This window comes from Salvia hispanica, chromosome 2 (assembly GCF_029641045.1).
Source record: "Salvia hispanica isolate PSC_SH4W2 chromosome 2, Shi_PSC_v1, whole genome shotgun sequence".
In the NCBI taxonomy this organism is placed as follows: domain Eukaryota; kingdom Viridiplantae; phylum Streptophyta; class Magnoliopsida; order Lamiales; family Lamiaceae; genus Salvia; species Salvia hispanica.
In genome coordinates this window covers 450,897-477,724 of record NC_142693.1, presented here as the reverse complement: position 1 = coordinate 477,724, position 26,828 = coordinate 450,897, and the positions used below count along the sequence as shown (strand labels likewise).

The 26,828-nt window shown below is 42.3% G+C and overlaps 4 protein-coding genes and 1 pseudogene across 8 annotated transcripts; all 5 read left to right on the top strand.

Moving 5' to 3' along the window:
* The first annotated feature begins 56 nt into the window (after window positions 1-56).
* On the top strand, window positions 57-13,461 carry LOC148931273 (uncharacterized; annotated as a pseudogene). Its single transcript, XR_016135457.1, has 6 exons — window positions 57-2,109; window positions 2,381-2,514; window positions 2,677-2,761; window positions 3,165-3,369; window positions 3,578-3,684; window positions 4,969-13,461. The product of XR_016135457.1 is annotated as an uncharacterized LOC148931273 (transcript).
* Window positions 167-2,094, top strand: LOC148931275 (uncharacterized). Its single transcript, XM_089063810.1, has 4 exons — window positions 167-304; window positions 391-414; window positions 574-808; window positions 920-2,094. The coding sequence occupies exons 1-4, from the start codon at window positions 167-169 to the stop codon at window positions 2,092-2,094; spliced, it is 1,572 nt and encodes a 523-aa protein (XP_088919936.1).
* LOC148931274 (uncharacterized) lies at window positions 11,498-13,461 on the top strand. The gene has a single exon (XM_089064584.1). The coding sequence runs from the start codon at window positions 11,783-11,785 to the stop codon at window positions 12,965-12,967; it is 1,185 nt and encodes a 394-aa protein (XP_088920710.1). The 5' UTR covers window positions 11,498-11,782; the 3' UTR covers window positions 12,968-13,461.
* Window positions 13,462-16,650: 3,189 nt separating this feature from the next.
* LOC125197967 (putative disease resistance protein RGA4) lies at window positions 16,651-21,951 on the top strand. 4 transcript variants are annotated; one of them, XR_007172325.2, is made up of 4 exons: window positions 16,651-19,834; window positions 20,202-20,279; window positions 20,730-20,816; window positions 21,455-21,497. XR_007172325.2 is itself a non-coding variant. In XM_048096451.2 (3 exons), exons 1-3 carry the CDS (start codon window positions 16,757-16,759, stop codon window positions 21,586-21,588), a joined length of 3,735 nt encoding a protein of 1,244 aa, XP_047952408.1. In that variant the 5' UTR covers window positions 16,651-16,756; the 3' UTR covers window positions 21,589-21,951. The 4 variants fall into 4 exon arrangements, 2 of the variants coding, with proteins under 2 accessions (XP_047952408.1, XP_047952407.1); XR_016135458.1 differs by having other exon boundaries at window positions 21,464-21,490; XM_048096451.2 differs by having other exon boundaries at window positions 16,651-20,279; window positions 21,464-21,951.
* Window positions 21,952-23,226: 1,275 nt separating this feature from the next.
* Window positions 23,227-26,109, top strand: LOC148931272 (uncharacterized). Its single transcript, XM_089063807.1, has one exon. It carries the CDS (start codon window positions 23,227-23,229, stop codon window positions 26,107-26,109), a length of 2,883 nt encoding a protein of 960 aa, XP_088919933.1.
* The last annotated feature ends 719 nt before the right edge of the window (window positions 26,110-26,828 follow it).

Below are 26,828 nucleotides of genomic sequence, written 5' to 3'. Positions count from 1 at the left end.
AATTCTATTGTGAATCAGTTGTGAAAATGGGGATATATATTATGAATGGCTTACCACTAATGTGCCAACTTTGCCTACTTTTGAAGCTGGCCCATTTGATTTTGATCCAAATTTCATTGGAAGAGATGATGTCATGTTGGAAATAGTTGATATTCTTACGACTAGTATGATAACCGATGAACATGTTGTTATCCTTGCTATTGTGGGAATGGGAGGATTGGGGAAAACAGCCTTGACCAAAAATGTCTTCAGTCATCTAAAGAAAGAGGCTCACTTTGGATCATATATTTGGGTTCATGTTCACGTTAATCTTCCAAGGTGAAATTATTAAAACCACCGTCTTCTCGGGTTTCAAATATTTGCAATTCCTCACTCTTGACTGTGATACAGTTACAGAGTTACCGAGTTCCATTCGTATGTTGATATGTTTGAGGAATCTTAATATTTCAAGAACACAAATTGAAAATTTGCCAGATTGGATTTGTGAACTCTATGGTTTGCAGAAATTGTATGCATTGACATGGCCTTTGAAGGAACTGCCAAGTACGTTTGAGTACGTATTTTTATATTCAGAGTGGTGTAAAGTTGCCTAGGATTGGGAGATTAACTAATCTGCAAGCTCTCAAGTTTAGAGTGGGCGAGCTGAAAGGATACACGATCGAAGAGTTGAGGAGTTTGGACAATCTCGAACTACTATCTATTGAGAATCTGGAAAAGGTAGCTGACACTGAAGAAGCAAAGAAAGCAAAGTTATCTGAGAAGCAAAAAATAAGCACCTTGGAGTTAGAATGGGCTGAAAATGGGGAAGGTGGAAGAAAAGACGAGTCTCTCTAAAACAAGAGAGAAAGGGATGATGAGGCTGTGGCTGTGTTGGAAGGCCTCGAACCTCACCAAGAGCTAAAGGTGTTAAAGATTGCAGGATTCAAAGGCAAAAGATTACCATCATGGATTGTTGAAAGGAGGCTTGACAGGTTGATTGAGATAACACTGAGTAGCTGCCAAGAATTTGAAGAAATTCCGACATTGGGGGACTTGCCAAATCTTAAAGTTCTTAGATTGAGCAAATTGAGCAATGTGAGGTCTATTAATTCTTTATTTTCTAGGACTGGCAAAAGCGACAGAGTCATCTTTCAATCACTTGAAAGTATGTCACTGTTAAATATGGCTGAGCTGAGCGAGAGGGTACCAACACAATTTGTTGCCAATAAAGTGAAGGTATTTCCTTGCCTCCAATCCTTGAAGATACACCACTGCTACAAATTGGAATGTCTCCCAGACTGGTTATTCCGTAAAACTCATAGGCTCTCTGAATTGGATATAAAGTACTGCCCCATGTTGAGAGCATTACCAGATGGTTTACACGCTCTAGATTCTCTGGAGCAGTTGACTATAAGAGGGTGTCGAAATCTGAAGTCCATAGCGTATCCAAGTGGTGGGAGGAGCTTTACATCCCTCCGTAGTTTGGAGATTCATGATTGCCATGAGCTGGTGGAAATGGTGGAGCCATTGGCGCCTTTGCTCAAGAAAGTGTCTGTGGTGGAGCTAAAGAGCCTTCAGAATCTACCTAGGTTTCTTGGTTGCTTGGAAATATCACAATTTCTTGAACAACTGACCGTTGCTGGTGTCCCTGGGTTCACATCCAGTTCTAGTGGCAATGTTTGTCCTTTTCGCAGGTTGAAAAAATTGGAGATCGATGCTGGTGAGCGGCCTTGGTCAAAAGAGAATAGAGTGGCCATTGATGCGAGAGTTGACAACATATTGCAAAACTGTCACTTTTCACTTAAAGAACTAACTTTGACAGGGCTAGAAATATGGGATTGTTTGCCAAAATCAATTAAACATCTCAAGGTTCTTCATAGTTTAGAGTTGGAGGGTTTTGGAGAAGAAGCATTGCCTGAATGGGTTGGACATCTCTCATCTCTGACAAAGTTATGCCTCTCTGATTTTACAAACTTGAGGGGTCTTCCCTCAATGCAGAGCCTCACCAGATTACAGGAGCTTCACATTCGTGATTGTCCAAAATTACCGATTGAGTCTGAGAGGAACAAGTTGTCAAGTCACACCCTCATCTACTTCAATGGTCACAAGATTTAGATCCATTGCTCAATTGTAAGTCTAATCTTCCCTTGTTTATTCTACATCCTTAGTACAAGAAAGTGAATCAGTATAAAATTTCAATCCAAAATATAAGTCTTTTATTACTTTAACAGGATTCAAATTAGATATGTGGATTCAATGTGCTTTTTTTAAAAGTCTTTTGTAGTTGTGTTGAAATCAAAGCTAACTGTACTTATGTTGAAAAATGTGAGTGAAGCCTTACAAAGATACTAAATTCTCATCATCTCTGTTTCAGCTTCGTTCCTACTTGTGTTTTTATTAGGATGCTAGCCACTGCCGCAATATAAAGCAGTTATACCAGAAAGCTTAGGACTCTGGTGGAGGATGACGGAGGATTTGTGTTTGAGAGGTGAAGAATGAATTATTATCCATTAACATTTCTTCAACTCCACACTGGTAAGATTTAAGTTCACCAACAATCAATCTCATATACTTTAACTGATATTTTTTCTAAAATTTGTTTGAGACATCATATTCAATTCTAGCCATGTTTCGACATATGCTTTCTCCTCTACTTGTTCAGACTGTAAACTGCATACTATTAAAATTTCCCAACAGGTTTGGAGAAGAAGATGAAGCATACCAAGAGAGTTTGACGGCTGTACTCATTTTATCCATAACTATTGAATGAAAATTTTAAAATGTAAGGTATTTAAGAAGTTTGGATTGATTTTATTATTGTTGCATTTTATCCAACAAGCTCCTTTATTTTGTAGTTATGTCTTGGTCTTTTGTCTGACTGGTAGACTACTGTCACTTTACTTATATTTAGTGATGGATGCATGTGTCTGTGTAGCAAATTGCAAATTAAAAATTTCCCAACAGGTTTGGAATGTCGTCTGTGTAGTGTGTACGTATTTCTTATACCGTAAAATGGTGGCAAAAGAAGATGAAGCAGAGACTTGTTTGCAAACAACGTCGAAATTTGTATATCAAGAGATCTTGACGGTTGTAGTAATTTTATCCGTGGTTTTATTGAATGAAAATTGTAAAATGTATGGTATTTCAGAAGTTTGGATTGATTTCGTTGTTGAACTTATATGTAGTGATGGATTCATGATTCTGATTTGGGGTGTGCCGAACAGATCATGTTGGAGCAATTGGTGCTGCACTGCTGTTGAGTCACCTTGGCAACCAATGCCGCAATGTTGCTGCAGCGAGTCCATGATGTTACAGCTCAGTGAATACTTATGAGCTTTGTTGCTCTCTTATCTGTTTTGCTCTTTGGTGGAGCAGCCAATGGACAAGAAGGTACTCATACGCACCCCTTCTATGCTCTCTTTTGATCAATACTAGTATTATAGATCGATCATCTTTTACTATGATCTCAGATAACTCATTACTGCATATCGATATGAATATATATTGAGAACAGACTTGTTGCTTGTACCCAAACCATTTTCCAAATAATACACCATTTCTATAATCTCTCATGACATTGTGGTCATCAAATTTGCAGGATGTTTGCTCGGGAGCCTTCCTGCAGACATGATATATTACAACTCGTCTGGCTTCAGCTTCACTTGTGATCTATGGGACAATGTTGCAGGAATTTGGGTAATCCTGGTGAGTATTCTCTGCACGAATCGTCTCATATGGCTTCTTTGAACAAGTATGTTGTCAAACACAGCGGATATCTTTGTTTCCATTCTTTCAATCTTTGTGTTGGGTGCTATGTTGTTTTGAGCCCTTCTGTGTGAAGAGTGGTTTAGATTTGTGATGGGAGCTGCTTCGGTGTATATATTGAGCTTGTTTAATGATGCATATTAATAGCTATGTTTCTCTATCTTTTTTTTTCCCTTTTAGATGTTATGTTTTTTTTACTTTTGTTTTTTGATTAGTTACTCCCTGTCCTTTTTGTTTACATTATGGTGCATGACTCTTTTTTTTTAGTTGAATAAGCAGAAATTAAAAAAGTTAGGGGAAAATTCGTCTTTATTTCATCATCTTTAGGGCCAATTTGATTGGGAATGATCTTAATGCTACTTCCAATTTTGGATATAAATTTGTAGCTAATAGAAGATCTTTTATAGTATGGTGTTTGAGAAATACCCAAAGATATTTGCTTGAAATCAATCATCCATAAAGAGTTCAACAAATATGAATGGTGTGGTGCTTCATATCTTATCCCCAAAGCATGAGGTTCAACAAATATGATTGGTGTGGTGGTTTTATCGTGTCTCTAAAGCATGAAGTTTAAGAATTCGATCCTATACCTATACGAGGAATACTAGCGAAACAAAAAAACCACGTACAAAAGTGATACTCCCTCCGACTCATAAAAATATTCTTCCTTTTCTATTTTGGGTGTTTCCTAAAATTAGTCACCTTCTATTTTTAGTAAGTTTTTTCTCTCTGATAAGGTGGATCTTATTTTCCACTAATAATACTCTAATCATTTTTTTTAAAATTTTTTTTTATACGTTTACTAATTTTGTATTAAAATATATGTCATTCTTAGAGTTCCTATTTTTATGAGGCGAGGGAGTATGAGTCATGACTCCTTTGAATAAAATCAGTTCATGTTGATAAATAGTAGGAGACTCATTACAATAATGAGGCCCACTCACCGGAACCAGGCCCTCAATTTTCAGGCCCGTATTGGCTTATAAATAGCTAGCGGGAGAATCAAGTTTATTAACATACATGAGGCCCAAAAGAAAATAAATGTTAGGCCCAGCCCATATAATTCACAATATAACTCAACAACGAAATTTAATAATTTAATTATGTTATTCTGAACCCTATTAGTATCGTGATAATAATAGAGATTACTAATCTAGATTTTAGTTGCTTTATTTTTATTTTTTTTAATTTTGAGTTCTCTAATTTTCGTGTTTCCTTGGGCAGGTTGTATGCACACGCGTTCTAAAGGTCCACCTTTAGAGCCAATCGATCTTGAGATCGAAGCATCCAACAGGAAGAGGAACGCACAGAGGAGGTTAAACCAAAGGATTCGGGTATCTTCACCCGATCATAGGCGTCTACCTTCTCCTGTCCAGAGAACTCCGTCTCTTAATCCATCTCCACTTCCGTCACCCATACAGTACGAGCCCAATTCTCCAATCCTAATGGCGGACAACAACAATGAGGATCCTGTTATTCGACAACTTCGTGAGCAGATGGCTAACATGCAGAGGCAGTTGGATGAGCAAAACGCGAGACCACCAATTCAACCCGTGCAGAATCTGTATGCATACAGACGAGTCGCCAACCCACCGATCAATAATGCCGGGATTGCGGCCAACAGCTTTGAGTTAAAGCCGGGATTGATTAACAGGGCGGAAGCACATGCATTCGGTGGAACAGGTTCGGAAGATGCCAACAAGCACTTGACCAAGTTCATACAAATTAGCAACACGGTGAAGGCTAACGGGGTCGCCGATGATCAGATTCGCCTCAGATTGTTCCCTTTTTCTTTGAAGGATGATGCGAGAGATTGGCACGATAGCATGGATCCCAACTCAGTCGAGATTTGGGATGCAATGGTGGAGCTATTCTTGGATAAGTACTACCCACCGAGCGAGGCACTGAAGCGCCAAGCTGAAGTCATCTCTTATGCAATGCATCCTCAAGAGAATATTCACGAAGCATGGAAAAGATTCAAACACCTGATGAAGAGATGCCCCAACCACGGGTTAAGCCCGGGGCAACAAATCGTAACTTTCCATAGAGGAGCCACCCCGGAGGCAATACGCGAATTGAATATGAGCGCAGGGGGGTCACTCCTTAGGTTGGGAGAAAACGAGGCATTAGAGGTGATTGAGAGGGTGGCTTCCAATGATGATGGGTGGAAAAATGAGAGAAGCAAAACCTACAGGGTGGCGTCTGCATCTGATGTTGACAAGATGGACATGATGTCCAAGCAGCTGGATTTCTTGACTAGCAAGTTCAGCAGCATGGAAACAGAGCCAACAGGACTCGAGAATGAAGAGGTGAATTACGTGCACCAAGGCGGCAGCAATCGAAATTTCAACAACAACTACCGTCACAATCAAGGGGGTGGTAACTTCAACAGCTTTGGGAATAAGGCACACCCCAATTTGTCTTATGGGAATCCACACAACGCCTTGCAGCCACCTCCGGGGTTTCAAGTGTCGAACGGACAAATCATTGAGCCGAAGAAGAGTGAGCTTGGAGACGTCTTGATGACGTTTATGAAGCAGACTGGAGAGATTATGGCCAACTCTGACAAGAGACTTAAGCAGGTAGAGACAGACGTACAGAGCCTGGGCATTCACATGAAGAGCATCGATACCCAGATGAGCCAGATATCACAGGCTGTGGGTATTCAACATCAACCGGGCCAGTTTCCCTCACATACTATTGTCAATCCCAAGGACTGCAAGGATTGCAAGGCCATCAATCTGCTGAATGGCAAAAGCTATGAAGGTCCAACCATGCCTACAGAGAAGGAGAAGATCTCACAAGAAGAGGTGATTGTCGAGGATGTAGTGGAAGAAGAGGAAGAATCAGCGGAGGAAGCACCGCCTCCCAAAGCGAACATTGTGATACCTGCACCCCCAGCTGAAATTAAAATTCCATTCCCACAGCGGGTGCAGAAGAAGAAGCTAGACGATCAGTTTTCTAGATTTCTTGACATTTTCAGGAAGGTACACATCAACATTCCGTTGGTAGAGGCGTTGCAGCAAATGCCTAGTTACGCCAAATTTCTGAAAGATGTTATCTCCAAGAAGAGGAGATGGGTGGAGCACGAGACCGTCAACTTGACGGAAAGCTGTAGTGCCATTATTCAGAAGAAATTGCCCGCTAAGATGAAAGATCCTGGAAGCTTCACTATATCATGCATAGTGGGAGATAGCCAAGTGGGCAAGGCACTGTGTGACTTGGGAGCGAGCATTAATCTTATGCCGTTCTCGTTCTTTAAGAAGCTGAAGATCGGGACTCTGAGGCCCACCACCATCACACTCCAGATGGCCGACCGATCTGTGTCGTATCCAAGGGGGATTGTTGAAGATATACTCGTCAAAGTCAATTATTTCATTTTCCCTGTGGATTTTGTGGTGCTTGATATGGAGGAAGACCGGAATGTTCCTCTTATACTGGGAAGACCTTTTCTAGCTACAGGGAAGGCAATGATCGATGTACAGAAGGGAGAGCTCACACTCCGACTTAATGATAAGAGTGTCACATTTTTGATCTACAATGCAATGCAGAGGCATGATGATGAAGATGCAAGGAGAGTGGAGCACTGCAACATGGTTGAAGTGGTCGATGATTGTGTAAAGGAGGTGGCCCAAGCCATCTCACCACAAGACCAGTTGGAGCGATGCTTATCGCAATCTATCTTTTCTCCTTACTATAATGATGTTAATGAGCCTAATACTGATTTGTTAAACTTTGTAGGTGCTCTCAATTCAGCAGAGGAGATCCCTAGGTTTCGACAGAAATTCTTACCGTTGAAGAATCCGAATGAAGAGGAGAAGAAAGAGGAAAAGAAAGAGGAGTTGAAGCCGTTGCCGTCACACCTTAAGTACGCATTTCTCGGGGGAGAATGCTACTTACCCGGTAATTGTATCATCTTCACTCACTACTAATGAACTTGATAAATTGCTTAGAGTGCTTAGGAAGCATAGGGGTGCAATTAGGTGGTCCATCTCGGACCTTAAGGGGATAAGTCCTACGGTTTGCATGCATAGAATTCTTCTAGAAGAGGGGTCTAAACCCAAAGCTCAAAACCAAAGGAGACTTAATCCGATAATGCAAGATGTGGTGAGGAAGGAAGTGCTTAAGTGGTTGGATGCCGGGATTGTTTATGCTATCTCGGATAGTGATTGGGTAAGTCCCACCCAAGTGGTAGCTAAGAAGGGTGGGATGACAGTAGTAAAAGGGGGAGATGATGAGATGATAGCCACTAGGTTGGTAACCGGGTGGAGAGTATGCATAGATTATAGAGCCCTTAATGCCGCGACTAGGAAAGACCATTTCCCCCTCCCATTCATTGACCAGATGCTAGATAGGTTAGCAGGGTATGAGTACTATTGCTTTTTAGATGGCTACTCCGGATATAATCAGATCTTAATTGCCCCAGAGGATCAATACAAATCTGTTTTTATTTGTCCTTATGGTGTGTATGCTTTCAGGAGGATGTCATTTGGCCTTTGCAATGCCCCAGCCACCTTTCAAAGGTGTATGATGTCCATCTTTCACGACATGGTGGAAGATATAATGGAAGTCTTCATCGATGATTTCTCCGTCTTTGGTAGCTCCTTTGATAATTGTTTACAGAATCTAACCCGTGTTTTACAGAGATGTGAAGAGACACACTTGGTGCTCAACTGGGAGAAATGCCACTTTATGGTGAGAGATGGCATTGTGCTCGGACACAAAATATCTGCAGGAGGACTTGAGGTGGATAGAGCTAAGATAGTGACGATTGAGCAGTTGCCACCACCATCCAACAAGAAGGCCGTGAGGAGTTTCCTTGGTCACGCCGGGTTTTATAGGCGGTTTATTAAGGATTTTTCTAAAATTGTTAGGCCTTTATGTCATTTACTTGCTAAGGATGTCAAGTTTGAGTTCTCTCTTAAATGTTTGCAGGCCTTCGAGACATTGAAGAAGGCGCTTGTGAGTGCACCCGTGCTCATCTCACCGGATTGGTCACAACCGTTCGAGATCATGTGCGATGCTAGTGATGTGGCCGTGGGATCTGCTTTAGGCCAGAAAAGAGACAAGATTTTCAGGGTGATCTACTATGCAAGTCGGACCCTAGATGCGGCACAGGCAAATTATACTACTACCGAGAAAGAGATGTTAGCGGTGGTGTATTCGTTTGATAAGTTCCGTCCCTATCTCATTGGGGCGAGGACTCTTGTGTTCACAGACCATGCCGCCATCCGCCATCTTTTCGCCAAGGTGGATGCCAAGCCGAGACTGATACGATGGGTCTTGCTTCTACAGGAATTTGATTTAGAGATTCGAGACAGGAAGGGATGTGAGAACGTGGTAGCTGACCATTTGTCGAGATTGGAGCACTGTTTTGAAGGGGAAAATTTGAAGGTTCCCATCAATGAAGAATTCCCCGACGAACATCTCTTCTATGCTCAAGGGTCATCTCCATGGTTTGCAGATATTGTAAATTTCTTGGTGGCAAAGATCATTCCGGAGGACTACAAGTCATATCAAAAGAAGTTCTTTCACGACGTCAAGTTCTACTTTTGGAATGAGCCGTTCCTGTTTAGGCGATGTGCGGACATGGTGATACGAAGATGCGTTCCCAACGATGAATTGGAACATGTGATGAGGAAGTGTCACTCTAGTCCTAGTGGAGGACATTTTGGAGCAAACCGAACTGCGATGAAGGTGCTCCAGTGCGGCCTTTATTAGCCAAGTATCTATGGAGATTGTCAAACCTTTGTACTCCATTGCAATGAGTGTCAAAGAACCGGAGGAGTTTCGAAGAAGAAGGAAATGCCCATGACGACTATTGTGGAGGTGGAGCTTTTTGATGTATGGGGGATCGATTTCATGGGTCCCTTTCCACCTTCATCCGGGCATCAATACATACTCTTGGCGATCGACTACGTCTCGAGGTGGGTAGAGGCTATCCCCACGCACGCCAACTCCTCCAAGGTTGTGATTAGCTTCGTCCAGAAGAATATCTTCACAAGGTTTGGGGCTCCAAGAGCGTTGATTAGTGATGGGGGGTCCCATTTTAAGAATAGGTGGCTCGAGCTCGTGTTGCAAAAATTCGGTGTCAAGCACCGAATCACCACTCCCTATCATCCTCAAGCAAATGGTCAAACGGAGTTGGCTAATAGAGAAATTAAGGGGATACTTGAGAAGACAGTGAATGCTAATAGGAAGGATTGGTCGATGAAGCTCGATGATGCTCTTTGGGCATATAGGACGGCGTACAAGACGCCGATTGGCATGTCACCATATCAATTGGTGTTTGGCAAATCTTTCCATCTCCCGGTGGAGTTAGAGCATAAATCCTATTGGGCAGTGAAGCAATTCAATGCGGATTACTACAAAGCGGGGAAGGAGAGACAACTTCACCTCAACCTTCTTGATGAATTCAGAAATGAAGCCTTTGAGAACTCTTCCATCTACAAGGAGCGTCTCAAGACTTATCATGACAAGATGATAGAAAAGAGGGAGTTTGCCCCAGGAGATTCCGTGCTACTCTTTAATGCACGAATGAAGCTTTTTCCCAGAAAGTTAAAATCTAAGTGGTCAGGGCCGTTCAAGGTGAAGACAGTGATGAAGAATGGAGCCATAGAGCTTCAAGGAGATGATGGGAGGATCTTCACAGCTAATGGCCAAAATGTGAAGAAATTCCATAGCTATGAGCACAAGGAAGAGGTGTTCGTGCTCACATTGGAACACGCCCAATGAGCTTAAGGAAGCGTCGAGCATACGACGGTAAAAAGTTGCGCTATAGGGGAGGCAACCCCTAGTAGGTAATTTTTATTGCTTTTGTATGTGATTTTTTGTTGGTTTTTGTCTTTGGTGTGTTTTCTTAATTTTCTTTAGAGTACTTCTCTTGATTAGAAGCCGGAATTGGTATTATGCTGGGTATGGTGTTGGGTTTTGTGTAGGAATTCGAACTTTACAAGGAAAACGGATCGAACAGAACAAAAAGGCAGAAACCGCCCAGAAAGAGCCACCCGGCCGGGTGGCTTTACACTTCATAAACTATACCCGGCCGGGTAGGTGGAAATGTCCAGAATAGGGTCGAAAAACGGCACCCGGCCGGGTGGATTTATAGTTCAAAAATCCTACCCGGCCGGGTCTGTCGCGGAGTCCAGAAGGTGTTCTAAATATGACACCCGGCCGGGTGGGTTTGTAGTTCAAATATTCTACCCGGCCGGGTCCTGCGTCGCGAGCCCTAGGACTATTAAAAGGTAAGAAATTTTCGAAATTCTTCAATTGTTCTCAATAACCGGCGTCCCCCCCCCCCCTTCCATTCCAAAATTTCTCCCCCAATTCACACACAATCACTACACCCACTTCAAATTCACCCCACACATCACCATTACTTGTGATTTAGAGGAGTTTCTTCAATTATTTTGGGGGTTTTGCTCAAGAAATCATAGAAGAGGCAAATTTTCGAAATTTCTCTGCTATTAAGCACCAAAGGTATGATTCACTCCTCTTATCTTTATTCTTCATGTGTGTATTGTGAATTCTTGTAGTGGGTATGAAGTTAATTGCACTTATGAGTTGAATTGTGAAGAGCTATGGTGTTAATTCGTGAATTTTTCTTGAGGTGAAGATTGACTATGAATTGATGGATTTTGGTGTTACATTGTTCTTGAAATTGAGTTGATACTTGATGATGGATGTGAAACTCATGCTTGTGTGAAATTGAATTGCTTGTGGTGTTATTGTTTGAGCTTTTGCTATATAATGGGGGGGGGGGGGGAATTGTGATAGTTTTGTGAGCCATAGGGATTGAGTCTATCTCCCTAATTTGACGGAATTGTAGCATGGGTTTTAGAGATTGAGTCTATCTTTCTAATATCCTACTTGCTGGCCTACCCTATATGTCTTGCTTGGTGTTAGTGTTTCTGATTCTAGGAATTGAGTCTATCTTCCTATTTTCACTTTATCTTGCCAGCATTCAAAAATCTTTGTTTATGGACGAAAGTTTGGGGGAGTTAGCTATTTGTTGTGGTCTATTTCAGGTACATCAAACATGGTCAACCTAGCTAACCCCCGGAATGTGAATGTCACATTAAGGGGCAAGGAGCAGAAAGCACGCTGGGCAGCTCTTGCACCACTGGATAGCATGCCCTCCCGGTACCCGGTCGACCACTTGATCACGGACATGGGGATCCAAACATCGTGGGAAACTCTTGTGGAAGCGGGACACCTAAAATTCCTGTTCGCACATCGTTATGGATCATATAAGGTCCTAACTTTGGAGTTCATGTCCACGCTCCAATTGAACTACAGCTATAGCACCTTGGCCTCCATCACCTTCCGCCTGGACAATGTCGAGCACACACTCACGTTGGCGGAGTTCAACTCCATCTTCCATTTGCTCGATGACAATGAGGAAGGCTACATTGAAGAGCCTCAGGACTATAACAGGAATGATTTCTGGGGCCGCATCACACTGGATGAGGCCACGTCCAGCCAGGGTCCTATTTATGCTCCCTCCCACGCAAAGATAAACTCCATCCGGAACCCGGTACTAAGGTACATGGCCAAGGCCTTAGTTTGTTTCCCATTCGCTCACAAGGAGTTGGGCAGCATATCTTCTGATGTACTATTCATTCTGTGGGGCATCTTAGCCCACCGGCGGATCAATATCGGATATTACATGATTAAGCACCTGGAGAGACAAGCAAAGAAGAAGAGTGGGAAACTATGTTGTGGGGATGTGGTCACCCGTCTGGCCCTCCATTTTCAGGTCGATGTGGAGGAGCGGGAGCCCTATTCGGGGCCAATGTCCATTGATTGGGAGTTTTTGAAGAAATCCGGTATGATCACGGTAGACAGTAGGGGCGTCGGGTATTTCATCCTAGGCCCGAAGACATTCTTCCGATTCCCCGACCCTACACTTACTGCTGTCGGGGGGTGGACTTATCAGGATAATTGGAAGATGAACTCGGATGCCCATTTGGCAAAGATAGAGAGTGATCCCCCCCAGGGCGAAGGCCAGCGACCCATGCGTGTGGGCGCCCATTTACTCCAACGCCCAGAGATCCCAGATGAACCCTTGCCTACCCGAGTTGAAGAGGAAATGGACGAAGATGAAGACGAGGAGGCTACAGGGCATGAGCCAGAAGGGAGCAGCCGACCGAAGAGAAGTCGCCCAATAGGCCGCCCTTCTAGGGAAAGGCGAATGGCAGACATTACCTCGGGGATCCAGTAATTGCAGATGGGCCAAAACAACCAATGGGAGTTCATGCAACAATGGCGCCAGGAGTACCAGTTGATGATGGCTCGTCAAGAATCCCGACTGGAGGCATGTGAGACGCGGATTGAGCACCTTCAAGCTCAGGGGGATGCACGATGGGCTGAGGAACAAGCCTTCTACCAAGCTTATTATGCGAGGTTTCAACCTCCATCTGAGTAGAGGTAACCACACCAGCCACTCCTCTTCAAACTTATTCTATCCTTCGCATTGAATAAGTTTGGGGGGGGGGGGGGGGGGTTCTGACGTGGATTGGTGATGCTTCCCCCACTATCTTTGGTGATGATGAACTTATTGATTGGTCGTTGCTCTGTGAACTATTTTGTTTATCTTTTTTTGTTTCTATTTGATTTGTGTATGTCCCTCCTGTGGGACTTGAATATGGGGATGTAATGATCGTATAATTATCCATACTTGTGAGGTGTTTATTTTTGGGCGCTTATGATGATTTCTTTTGTTGTCTAAAATAATGCTTTGCGAAAATGGCGAGAATATGCTTAATTGGTATCGATTGCTTTTGAGTGAATTGCTTGTTTGCTTGATTCAATGCCAATTCCCAGTGAGCTTTGAGCCTAATTTTCGTTTCGGTGTGATTCTATCAAGTACTTGTTGTTGTTTCTAGAACTTGCTCCTAATCATTTTCAAGTCTACAAAGTGAATGTGAATTTAGGAGATGACGTTAGGCATTCATTGTTTAGCCCTTCACAAGTGTGTAAATTGTCGTACCCTTAGTCAACCCTCCTAGCCTATAAAACAGGTGTCGGTTGTTGATTCACTGTTAAGTCACTCTCAAAAGTGACAAGTCTACAAACTTGGAAGCACCTATGGGAAATAAAAATAATAATGGAGGTATAAGCTAGACGAAGTCTAGAGGAGAAAAAAAAAAATAATAGTGGAGGTATAAGCTAGACGAAGTCTAGAGGAGCTTTTGGTTGGGTCTCTAAATAAGTGGGGATCGGATGGGAGGAAGAAGATGACAAAGTCGTGCTTATCTGAGAATTGTATTGAGAAGCGGTCTTTTGTTGGGAGATTCAATATGTGGTACTTGTGTTTCGTATTCTTTTCAACCACTTAGCCTAAAATTTCCCTACCGTCCAAAGAGCCACATTACAACCTTAATAAAGTCCTTTCTGATTTTAGATTCACATTCACACTCTAGTAGAGGAGATGTTTGATTTTGAGCAAGCCTATGGTAAACACTTCTTGTATTTTGATTTGAGTGGTCAATATTGAGCCTCTATATGTTGAGAGTGAGAGAAGTAAAAAAAAAAAAAAAAAAAAAAAACCTTTTACACTTCATAAACCTGTGAGGGCATTGAAACCAAGTGATACACGAGACAGTAACTCAAGGTAATGTTTGATTGATCTTTGCATATTTTCATGCCGCTATTCTTTTAAATTTATATCTGAAGCAAAGCCCAATTTCACCTCTTGTATGAGTTTATTGTTGTGATCTTCTTCTTCTTATTTGAGGACAAATAAGGTTTCAAGTTTGGGGGAGTTGATAAAGTCATGTTTTAGTCGATTTAATTGGTATGCTGAGGTGCTTAATGTTGAGTTTCGATGCTTGAATTGTCTATTTCCAGCCAATTAACCTGTCTTTTGGAGTTTCATGTGTTTGTTGAGTGTTATAGGATAAATGGATAAAAAAGAGACAAAAAATCCGGCCAATTGAAGATAGGAGGCAGCAGGGCCTCTAAAGGGGGAACCCGGCCGGGTGAATTTACATCACTTAAAGTCTACCCGGCCGGGTAGAGTTTGAAGCAGAAAGGAGGCACCCGGCCGGGTGAATTTATAGTTCAAAAACTCCACCCGGCCGGGTACCACTGTTTGACGCGTCTGAAAGCTGAAAACGCGATTTTTGAAGTGGAAGAAACGAGAAGAAAAGGCTAGGGTTGGAAGGAACGAAATTCATTCTACACTTACCGCACACACACCCCCAAGAACATTTCTAGAGAGAGAATTGAAGATTGAAGACTCCAAATCGGAAGATTGAAGACTTCTCTCCATAGATTCGTTCCACAGGAGTTCTTAGTATCTTTCTTTCATGTTTTTGTTCGGATTCTTTGTTTCAAGCATGGTTTTTGTGAAGAACATGAATAGCTAAACACCTTATTGTAGAATTCTTGGTGATGATGCATTAATTTCATAGTTTTTATCCAATTAATCTTGTTCTTACCTTGCTCTTGTAGTTATTTGATTATTCTTGGGTTTATTCCTTTCAATTGCTTGATCACCACTTGATTGTGTAGGATTAATTAAATTAATCGGGAGATGAAATAATTAATCTGGAAATAGGAATAATTCACACCTTAATGCAATAAAACTCGGGAGAGTTGAGGTTTTGAGTGAGGTCTTTGACCTAATCGAGCTTTTAGGAGTTAGGGGTTTTAGGATTAGAAGGGGACTTCAATCCTAGCACTTAATCTACAGGTTTCTCACCTCGGGAGGGGGTTTAATCTATAATTGTGGTCGACTTAGTAACTCTAGAGACACCAAAAGGTAGGACAGTTTGATTGGATAAGAGCTTAGAATTGTGCATCGGATCCTTGAGTTCTACAATTTTCTCCATATATCTTTTCACTCCGTGTTTATTTGCTTTTATTTATTTACTTGTTCATTTTATGCTTTTCGTAGTGTTAGAACAAAACCAAACATTTCCTGATTCTCTAGATAGTAGTCAACATTTGTTCGTGGTACTTAAGTTGATACGAGTTTGTCTCTGTGGGATACGATACTCTTGTTTGCTAATTGCTACACTAGCCCCGTACACTTGTGGGTATCACTTGTGTTAAAATAAGTCGAGTCAATAATACTCCCTCCGTCCCACTTTAGGAGTTCCGCTCACTTTTATACAACCATTTTGTACAAATCATAGTAATAAATAATTAAAGTGGAGAAATGCTAAAGTACGAGAGAGAATAATATCGAGAAGAGTATTAACAAGATTATTCTCTCTCTTATTTTATCATTTCTCCACTTTAACTATTTATTAGCATGATTTTTATAAAACGGGTTTGCAAAAGTTACCGAGACTCCTAAAGTGAGACGGAGGGAGTATTAAAAATTATACTCACTTTTTTTGGAGATGCAAAAATTATACTCCATCCCATTGAAGATGACTCAATTTTTTTTTTATTTGTCCAAACCAAGATGACTCCTTATTTAAAATGAAAACACTTTTATCTCTACTTTATTTACTCGCTCTTATTTTACTCTATCCACTTAACACACAATATAAAGAAGCATAAAATCTCGTGCCGCTCAAGGAAGGAGTCATCTTCCTTTGAACGAAGGGAGTATATACCAAGTCCTTTTTTTTTCCTCATGACACACACGTTTAAGAAATAAAGACTGTTTGGTTTTTTTTTTATCACTGATTAACTAATATAAGTACGTATATTTATCTTTTATCTTAATCAACTCACCATTATAAGTAGCTTAAGTCACACTTCACTTCATTCGCAAATAAATTGTTTAACGAATTTGATCAATTTTCTCGTTGAAACATAATTTGACTAGATATATACACATTTGTCATTTGGCTACTAAAATTTAAAGAAAAAGAAGTTATCGGCAGTAGCTGATGGATAAGAAAATGAAAAAGAAAATCATATCTTGAATGAAAAGCATATCTTATCCTTATCGTTTCCTAAGATCTCACTTTCTCTTCTCTCACTGCACCAATAATCCATTTCCATTCCTAAACTCTAAACCTTCCCTCTGAAACAGTTATCAGCTCAAAGAATGGAGGGAGAAGCTGCCGCCGCCGTCCTTCAAGTTCTTGTTCAAAACCTCATCGACCACTCCAAGAAAGAGTTGTTACTTGTCCGAGGCCTCAAAAAAGAAGCAGCAAAACTGACTGAGCGTTTGGGCACCCTCCAGGGATTCTTGAACGACGCAGAGATGCGTACCATTCCCGGTGAATCTGTCAAAAGGTGGCTCAAGAGGCTTGAAAACGTGGCCTTCGATGCTGACAACGTTTTAGACGAGTTCAACTATCATCTCCTCTGCAAACAAATCAAGCCCATCATGCCCAACGAACCCATCAAACCCATGAAACAAAAGGTACTCTCATGTTTCTCACCATGCGTTAAATATTCACGCTCCCGAAATTTGGCTCTTAGAATCCAAGAAATCAATGATAATTTGGAGGTCATTAACAAAGAGGCTGCTGATCTTGGCCTCAAAGAGATGCTTGCCGCCAATGTGGCCACTTTGCCTGTTGTGTCTCGTGAAACTGACTGTTTCACTCTTGATCCAATTTTTATTGGAAGAGATGAGGAGGTGTCGAAAGTAGTTGAGATTCTTACCACTAGTGTCACAATTGATGAACGTGTTTCTATTCACGCTATTGTGGGAATGGGAGGATTGGGGAAGACTACTTTGACTAGGAAAGTCTTTCATCTTCTAAAAGAAAAGAATCTCTTTGGATCACATGTTTGGGTGCATGTTTCTCAAATTTTTGATCCAATGGCTCTTCTAAAGAAAATCCTCAAAGAGTTGAATCCCGAAAAAGTTGAAGCTGAGATGAGTAAGCAAGATATTATGAAAAGGATGGGAGAAGAATTGAAACAAAAAACATATCTTCTTATTCTTGATGATGTTTGGAATCAAGATCGTCCCGCATGGGATGGTTTTATCCAGTCCTTGTTGGGCGTTAGTTCTATTAAGGGAAATGTTATTCTTGTTACCACTAGAATTAAGGAGGTCGCTTCAACCGTGAGTCCACATTGTCCACACAAGTTGAAAGAGTTATCCGAAGAAGATTGTTTGTCAATTATCAAAGAAAAAAGCTTTGGAAAAAAGGATTTTCCGTTGGAATTTGAGAATATTGGGAGGAAAATTGCAAGAAGATGTAAAGGTTTGCCGTTAGCTGCTAACGTAGTTGGTGGAGTATTGCGCAATAAATCTAAAGGAAAATGGATCTCAATCGAAGAGAAATGGCTTGGACACAATGAAGGAGCTCATATCACAAATATATTGAGGTTGAGCTATGATGAATTGTCCGTACCATCACTCAAGAAGTGTTTTGCATTCTGTTCTGTTTTTCCTAAAGGTCGCAGATTTAAAAAGCATGAATTGATTGAGTATTGGATGGGAGAAGGATTTCTCGAAGCTGATGAAAATAATGACTTGGAATTTGTGGGAGAAAACTTTTTCAATATTCTTCTTGACAACTCTCTACTGCAAAATGCAAGAAGATATTATGGCGGGGTGGAATATGTGATGCATGATCTTGTGCATGATCTTGCATGTCATGTTTTAGGTGGTTCTCATAATACATCTGACATCTCCCCAGTTCGATACATGTTCCTTGAAGACAAGTCAAAGGATGTTTTGGAAAGAAATGCAAAATATTTGCGAACATTATTGGTCATGGATAACATTTGTGGTAACATGTTCTCAAAGTTCAAATGTCTTCATGTTTTAACTTTTGGAAGTGATGGAGTTATTGAGTTTCCAAGTTCAATCAGGAAGTTGATACATTTGAGAGTTCTTAATATTAATGGATCAAGAATTGAGCGTCTTCCGGATTGGATTGGTGAACTCATACACTTGCAAACATTGAGAGCAGAAGTAGATAACATTCAACTTCCAAGTACTCTGAAGTACTTGATTAATTTAAGGCATCTTTATATTGAAAAATTGGTAGATTTGCCTGCCGAGATGGGGAGATTAACTTGTCTCCGAACCCTAAAGTTTTTTAGGGTAGGCGACAAGAGTGGCTACAAAATCGAAGAACTTGGAAGTTTGAACGATCTCAAAGGAGAATTGAAAATATCTGATCTGGAAAAGGTTGGTAACAAGGAAGAGGCTGAGAAAGCAAATCTACATAAAAAATCAAAGCTAGTGGAGTTGCACTTGGTGTGGGATCCGTGTAGACAAGATGAAACTAGAAATGATGAGAATGTGTTGGATGGCCTTCAACCTCACTCAAATCTGAAGAAGTTGAAGATTGAAGGATTCACGGGAAAAAGATTTCCATCATGGAATCCAGATATGGCCGTTGAAAATGTGGCTCGAGGCTCTTGGGTACAGCTTGACAATTTGATTGAGATAAGTCTCTCACACTGCTTAGAATGTGAAGAAATCCCAATGTTTGGGCAGTTGCCAAATCTCAAGTCTCTCTGGTTAGAAGGATTGAGGAATGTGAAGTCCATAAATTCTTCTGCCCATAAATCCCAAAGTATTGTTTTTCCAGCTCTTGAAAGCCTCAAAATGTATGACATTCCTAGGCTGACAGAGTGGGTACACACAGAATCAGTGGGTGTAAGTGGTGTCAAGCTATTTCCTCACCTCCAATACTTGGCTATTGAACGTTGCAAGCAGTTGACGAATTTTCCAGCTCTTTTCTGGTCGCCTCTCAAAGAGTTGACTGTTGAATACATTGAGAGCTACAGGCCTTTAGCAAACATATTTGAGACCAAGTTGATGTTGCTAACGGAGCTTTGTGTAGAAGGAATAAATGATCTGGAGTATCTCCCAAATTGGTTATTCGTTAGCAATCGCAATCTATCGAAATTGAAGATAGCGGAATGCCCCAAATTGAGGGGACTACCAGAAGGTCTATGCACCATCAGTTCTTTGGAGAAGTTGACTATAAGAGAGTGTCCAAATTTGAAACATGTTGGCGTACACAAATCACAAGGAAGCCTCACATGTCTTAAAGAGTTGGTTATTGAGGACTGCAATGCTTTGCTATATCTGCCATGTGAAATGGTAGGATCCTCGCTCGAGATACTGGTGTTGAAGAGTTTAAGAAGCCTGCAGAATCTAGCAAGAATAGTTGACTGTCTGTCGAAATTGGCCCGTCTAACATGGGTGAGAATTCTTGATTTTCCTCAATTTTTGGCTGATAATTACCGTGTTATTAATAGGCTGGAATTAGATTTTAGTGTGATGGGATCAATGGAGAGTGTTGATGGCATATTGCAAGGATCCAGCATCACAATTAGGGATTTAAAATTGAAGGGGAGGGAAGGTTGGGAAAGTCTGCCGAAATCAATTCAATCTCTCACTGCTCTGAAAATATTAACGTTGTCGAATTTTGGAATGGAAGAGTTACCTGATTGGTTGGGAAACTTGTCATCCCTAGAGGTGTTGAGAACAAGTGATTGCAAGAAGTTAAGGCGTCTACCCATGGATGTGATACAGAGCATCGCTAAGTTAGAATACTTTGATATTTCAGGGTGCCCAGGAGTATGTTTTGACATTTCCCAATGGCCCTACATTTCCCATATTGGCAACATCATCATTGATGGACAACGTGAGTATAAATATTTTTCTTGTTTCTTTTGTTTTTAGAAACCATTGCATGTCTATTTCCTCACCAAGATTTATAAAACTTGTGTTGTTTTATTACATTGATGGTAATTGCAAAAATGTACTCATTTTGAGTAATTTTGTCACAATATTACATTGATTAAATAGATATGTTAACATTGCTGCCTTGGGTAATCCCGGTGCATATGTACAATTCTCTATAATTTTGTTTATATTATAAGTGTGTTTTCTTTGATGAAAAGTGGAGGATATATATATTTTTCAACAATTTTTTAATCTTTGCACATAATTTGTAACGTGGGTGATTTTTCTAACTCATTTCCCATCTTTTTAAATCCAATTTATGATAATATTTAAGGTTATATTAGTGTGATAATATTTTTCCATGCTTTCCAATGAAAACATCTGACAATAAAATGGTGTGATGAGGCAGGAGTGGTGACAGAAAAAGATGATGCAGTGCGCAGGGAGGAATTGTGGAAAAATTTCTTGAAACGAAAGCAACGCCAAAATTCTAACAGTAAGAAAATTTGACAATTATACTCATTTTACACATGATTATTCGTAAGGTATTTAAGAAGTTTGGATTGATTGTTTCTTGTATTTTAGTATCAAACAAAACCCCCATGTGTTGTATTCGTGTCTTGATCTTTCGTCTGACGATTAGATTGTTGTCACATGTATTTTAACTATAGGAATTTGAAAAACGATCTTGTCATCATCTTCTATAGTTGAAAATTGAATTAGTATATGAAACTTCATTTTGGAATAGAAGATGGTGCCCTGTGTTTTATAAGTGATATTTTATTCTGTCTCTGTTCTCTATGGTTTGTGGTAAATGCTACTTTTAGATAATAATTTTGAATATAAATTCTTGGTCCAAATATCATCTATGACTCATTTTGGCTGCCAATGATCTTTAGGATTGTGATTATAAAGAAATAAATATGCAGATTTTTTGGAAAGGCCAAAAAAATGTTAGAATGCAAATTATATGAACTTGTAATGTTTCGAGTTTATTTTGGAGCTAATCTTTTTTTTGTAGATCCAACTTGAAAGACTGAGTTGCACACAAATATCCTAAAATGGTTAATTGAAGCTACGTACTTTTCCTTTTACGAGATTTTATTTATAATACACAATGTTTCCATGATGAAGCTGAAATAGGAGAAGCTGAAGTTGAAGCTAAAGATGGAGAAGCTGAAGTTGAAGAAGAAGCTGAAGCTAAAGAAGGTAAAAGGGGAAAGGATTTGTGTTTGAGTTTGAGGTGCTTCCAGAGAGCAAGAAGGTGAAGGACTTATTGTGCATCAAACATATCTTCAAATTTACACTGATAAGATTCAGCTGCACCAAGTAATTTCATATTCTTTGATTGATATATTTTATATGATTATATTGTAGAGAATGTGGATATATTCCATTTGTTTGACACATCACCTCCAATTCTAGTCTTGCTTATTCATATGATTTCCTCTTCACATTGTAAATGGCAAATTAAAATTTCCCAACAGTTTTGGCTGAAGAAGGTTAAGCAGAGATTTGTGTTAGAGCAGTGTCGAATTTGCATACGAAGAAAATTTGACGGTTGTACTCATTTTATCCCTGGTGTTATAGCATGACAGTGTGGACTAATTTCTATCACACACAGCTACTTCTGAATGAGTCGTATTTTTATTTATAATCATATTATATTAAGGGAACCGTCAAGATATTCACATATGACATATATTGAAGTAATAGTAACATATAGACATGAATAACTCCCTCTCTGTAAAGAAACTATATTTTGTAGCTCACTTCCTCGACCCGACTTACATGAAACTTCACTGTACGAGTGTGAAGCAACTCCATCACCTCGACACATTCGACCAGATCTGGATCACTTACCAGAAACACCCCTTCCTCGTCGTCGTCAAGATACCTGAGCTGGAACTCCCCTGTCCCAAGTTCGAACCTCTTTGCTACCTCCGAATACAGTTCAAAGCACCCTGCCGACGCCTCAAACTTGAACCTCACCGTGTTTTCTCCGTCCGTAGCTTTCACTGTGATTATCGCAGCACCTCTCCTCACATGTCTAGTTTCATCCAAACTACCGGAGCTTGATGAACTGACGTTCATCATAGGCACAGATTCAGAGATGTCTGACGATGCCTGCTTGCTCGTACCAGTCGTACAATTGGAGCATGCTTTCCAACCACAGTTCCCAACATGGAGTCATCCAAGGCATCGTGTTCAAACTAGCCGGCCATGATGGACTCCCGTCTAATGCAGCCAACTTGGATCCATCGCAGTTCAATACATCTTCCATATCTAGAAGACATTCTTCTTCCCTTTTGACGTCAATGACGTTCTACACAGGCTGTTGAGGTTTGTGATACGACCCTAATCACCAATGCAGCGTCTGATGATGAGAGGCAGTTGCATGAGCCCATGCAGCTGGGTAACTCGGGGTTGGGCGACGATGGGAAGTCAGCTCCGAGAGGCAGAGCGAAGAACAGAGTAGTGAAGGACAGGCCGAGAAGAGAAGCTCCGGGACCGGCCAGATATCGAGATTACGACTGCAGTTAGAGATATGATTTGTTTTTGATTTGTTTTTTATTTTGTTTCCTTATTCTGCAAAATTATTTACTTTTATGATTGAGTCAAATCTTTTCGGGTTTTCTTCTTGATTCTTTCATGAATCGTAAGTCCGAATCAAGTAGGGGGAATTCTATATATATAATAGAATTCCCATAGATTGAGTCATTGAGAATTAAAGTAATAAACAACGCTTTTTCTCATCTCTTGCTCTCTAAACCCTAGCCTCACGTTAGGGTTGATATTCGTTACTCACAAGATCGATAAATTTCCGGTGCTCTACAACTCGATAGGATCTCCAGTCCTATCAACTGGTTCTTTCTTGACGCACTCTTCCCCCACCGTCGTTCAGGATGTCCGCGGACGAGGGTTCCCCGTCTACCAAAACGCCGCCCACGGAGTTCACCCTCAACGAAGTTGGACGAATGATTTATGACATGACGATTCGGCTTGCCAACGATGAAAAGAAGATCCTGGCCAATCGGTTCGCCCATGAATCGTTCGAGCGAAACCAGACGTCTCTCAACAGGAGCGTCGAAGACCATATGACACGATTACAGATTGCGGTTGAGGACTTGGGGAAGAAACCGCCAGAGGGAACGGCGACGGTGACGGCATCGAAACCACGTGGGTGGTCGCTGCCTCGTTCTGTCCTCGTCAAACCAGTTGGATTTGACGCGGATGCTTGGCCGAAGCTTAAGGTCGAACCCCCGCGTTTCAGTGGTGAGGGGGTCAATTTATGGATTAAAAAGGTCCAGAAGTATTACAATCATAATTTTACATCCCTGGCGGACCGGCTTTACCTCACAGAATTCTTGTTAGACGACGCCGCAGCAGAGTGGTTTGGATTTTGGGAGTCTAACAACGAAGGTCGTAGTTGGGAGGATTTCTTGTTGGATATCAAACGACGCTTCGATCCTGATCTCTACGAGGACTATGTTGGCCGCCTCGCGTCCTTGCGACAAATCGGCTCTCTGGAGGATTACCTTGCCGAGTTCGAACCCCTCCTCCGAAAGGTCTCGAATGTCGGCGACAGCACTTTGACGTCCCTCTTCATCGCCGGACTGGCCTCTTCATTAAGACATGAGTTGTTGACACGAAGGCCATCTTCCTTGAGTGACGCCATCGCCCTTTCCCAGCAACTGGCAGCCTGCCGCACAGCCGCCGCTCAGCCGATCCAGCCTGGCGGTCGCCAACAGTGGCAGCGCCGTGATCAGCGCACGGCTGCAGCAACCACCGCCACCGGAACGAAGTTGATTGAAGGCCCAAAACCGGTTGCTCCCCAGCCGAAGCAGCAGCGGGAAGGTAACCCGCGCGACTACCCAATAATTCACATATCTGCAGCTGAGAAAGCCGACAGGACAGCTCGAAACCTTTGTTGGTACTGCCCGGAGAAGTACACTCGGGAGCATGTTTGCGCAAAGAGGTTCTACGTCCTTTTGGGCGCTGACAGTGAGGATGCGGAATCAATCGACCTCATTCCCGGCCACACCGACGAGGACGGGATTAACATGGCTATCACGGGGGATGTGTCGAGGATTTTTTTCATCGGGCCAAAGATTAAACCTCGCTCGATTCGTCTCACGGGCTGCATCAATGATTCACCTCTGTCCGTGCTGATTGACGGGGGCAGTACACATAACTTTATCAAACCCTCCGTCGCAGAAAGGTTATGTCTTCCTCTCCATGTTATTTCTCCTTTTCGTGTGTTTGTTGGAAACGGTGCTTCTATGCGTTGCGACTATGTGAGTTTAAGCACACCAGTTATATTGCAGGGACATTCCTTCAGTATTGACCTCTTCCTCTTGCCAATCGAAGGGCCAGACGTAGTTCTGGGTGTTCAGTGGCTCCAGGATCTGGGTGATGTTACTAAGAATTACAAGACACTGCAGATGAAATTTGAGCTCGCCTCGGGGCCGGTTTGCTTGCAAGGGGAGGACACGCCTCCGCGGCGTATATCGTGCAACAGTCTATTCTCTCTGATTGCTCACGACCCGGATGCCCAACTCTTTGAGCTCCTTCAGGTCGACCGTGCAGCTGTGACAGATAAAGCACCGGTCCTTCCGGTCAATCCCCTATTGGTCGACACTCTGAATGCTTTTGAACCGGTTTTCGCCGTGCCTACCGGCTTCCCTCCTTCTCGCCGCTGGGACCATCGCATTCATCTACCAGCCTCGGCCAAACCAATTAATGTGCGGCCATACCGTTACCCGCACTTTCAGAAGACGGAAATTGAGAAACAGGTCCGTGAGATGCTCGACCAAGGTGTAATACAGCAGAGCACGAGCCCATTCTCGTCACCGGTTTTATTAATTCGCAAAAAGGATGGGACTTTTCGTTTCTGCGTGGATTATCGTGCATTGAATGCCGCGACAACACCTGACCATTTTCCAATCCCCACAGCGGACGAACTTTTTGATGAGCTGCACGCTGCCCGGATTTTTTCTAAACTAGATCTCCGATCCGGATACCATAAGATCCGCATGCATGTTGACGACATCCACAAGACGGCCTTCCGCACTCACGATGGGCATTTTGAGTTTCTGGTGATGCCCTTTGGGCTTACAAACGCCCCGTCCACGTTCCAGGACGCCATGAACAGCATATTTCAGTCGTTCCTCCGCAAGTTCGTCATTGTGTTTTTTGACGATATTCTGGTTTATAGCAATACAATGGACGATCACATTTGCCACCTCAAGGAGGTCTTGTCGACCCTGCAGACCAATTCTTTCTTTATTAAGCAGTCCAAGTGTGCTTTCGGTGTGGCCACGATAGATTATCTCGGTCATATCATTGCGGCGGGAGAATTGCACGCTGATCCGGCCAAAATCGATGCCATGGTTAATTGGCCACCGACGAAGTCCGTCAAGCAGCTTCGAGGGTTCCTGGGTCTGACCGGGTATTACCGCCGGTTTGTCAGAAATTACTCTATTATTGCGGCTCCTTTAACTGAACTCTTGAAGAAGGACGCATTCATATGGTCTGAGACCGCCGAACGGGGCTTTGTCGAACTGAAGACCGCCATGAGTTCGGCGCCCGTCCTCCGTCTACCAGATTTCTCAGTACCGTTCGTGATTGAGACGGATGCATCAGATTTTGGGGTTGGTGCGGTTTTGATGCAGCAGAACCATCCAATAGCCTATTTTAGCAAAGAGTTGGATCTCACAAAGAACTCTATGCCATTGTGGAGGTGGTGCAAAAATGGCGTCAATACTTGCTGGGTCGGGAATTCGTAATTAGGAGTGATCAGCGGAGTCTTAAGGAATTACTGTCTCAGGTAGTGCAGACGCCCGATCAACAGTTCTACGTCCGGAAGCTAATGGGATTTAAGTTTTCCATCGAATATAAGGCGGGCGCAGCGAATAAGGTGGCTGATGCACTTTCGCGCCAGGATGATATTACCGACCTCGCTGTCCCGGGAATTTTTCAGCTCTACACGCGCCCGATGCCGGCAGTTTTGGAGGTGCTCCGGGCTGAAAATGCGTCGCGCCCGGATCTGGTGGAGTTGCACACCGCGGTGGATGCCGGGACGGGCCCGCCGCACGTGACAGCCGCGGATGGGCTGCTGTACTTCAAGCGGCGTCTTTTCGTCGGAAAGGATTCGGCGATCTGCAAGGCGATTTTGGAGGAATGCCACGATGCGCCGGCGGCGGGCCATCCGGGGGAGCGTCGTACCTTCGCCCGCGTATCGTCCTTGTTTTATTGGGAGGGCCTCCGTCGTGACGTGCGTGATTATGTAGCGGCTTGCTTCACGTGTCAGGCTACGAAATATGTTCGTGATAAACCCAACGGTCTCATCCAGCCGTTACCGATACCCAACTTGGTGTGGGAGGCGGCGTCCATGGATTTCATAGTTGGGCTTCCCCCTTCTTTCGGGTATACAGCCGTTATGGTGGTCGTGGACCGTCTCACGAAGTATGCACATTTTGGTGCTTTACGATCGGGATTTGATGCA

Excerpts from the sequence above, each read along its gene's own strand:
- LOC148931275 (XM_089063810.1), top strand. The coding sequence starts at position 167 with ATGATAACCGATGAACATGTTGTTATCCTTGCTATTGTGGGAATGGGA. Across the intron at positions 415-573 it reads AGAGTTACCGAGTTCCATTC|AGTGGTGTAAAGTTGCCTAG; the intron begins GTATGTTGATAT and ends TTTTATATTCAG. Across the intron at positions 809-919 it reads ATGGGCTGAAAATGGGGAAG|GATTCAAAGGCAAAAGATTA; the intron begins GTGGAAGAAAAG and ends TAAAGATTGCAG.
- LOC148931274 (XM_089064584.1), top strand. The coding sequence starts at position 11,783 with ATGGTCAACCTAGCTAACCCCCGGAATGTGAATGTCACATTAAGGGGC.
- LOC125197967 (XM_048096450.2), top strand. The coding sequence starts at position 16,757 with ATGGAGGGAGAAGCTGCCGCCGCCGTCCTTCAAGTTCTTGTTCAAAAC. Across the intron at positions 20,280-20,729 it reads CATCATCATTGATGGACAAC|GAGTGGTGACAGAAAAAGAT; the intron begins GTGAGTATAAAT and ends GTGATGAGGCAG. Across the intron at positions 20,817-21,454 it reads GCAACGCCAAAATTCTAACA|CTGAAATAGGAGAAGCTGAA; the intron begins GTAAGAAAATTT and ends TCCATGATGAAG.
- LOC148931272 (XM_089063807.1), top strand. The coding sequence starts at position 23,227 with ATGTCCGCGGACGAGGGTTCCCCGTCTACCAAAACGCCGCCCACGGAG.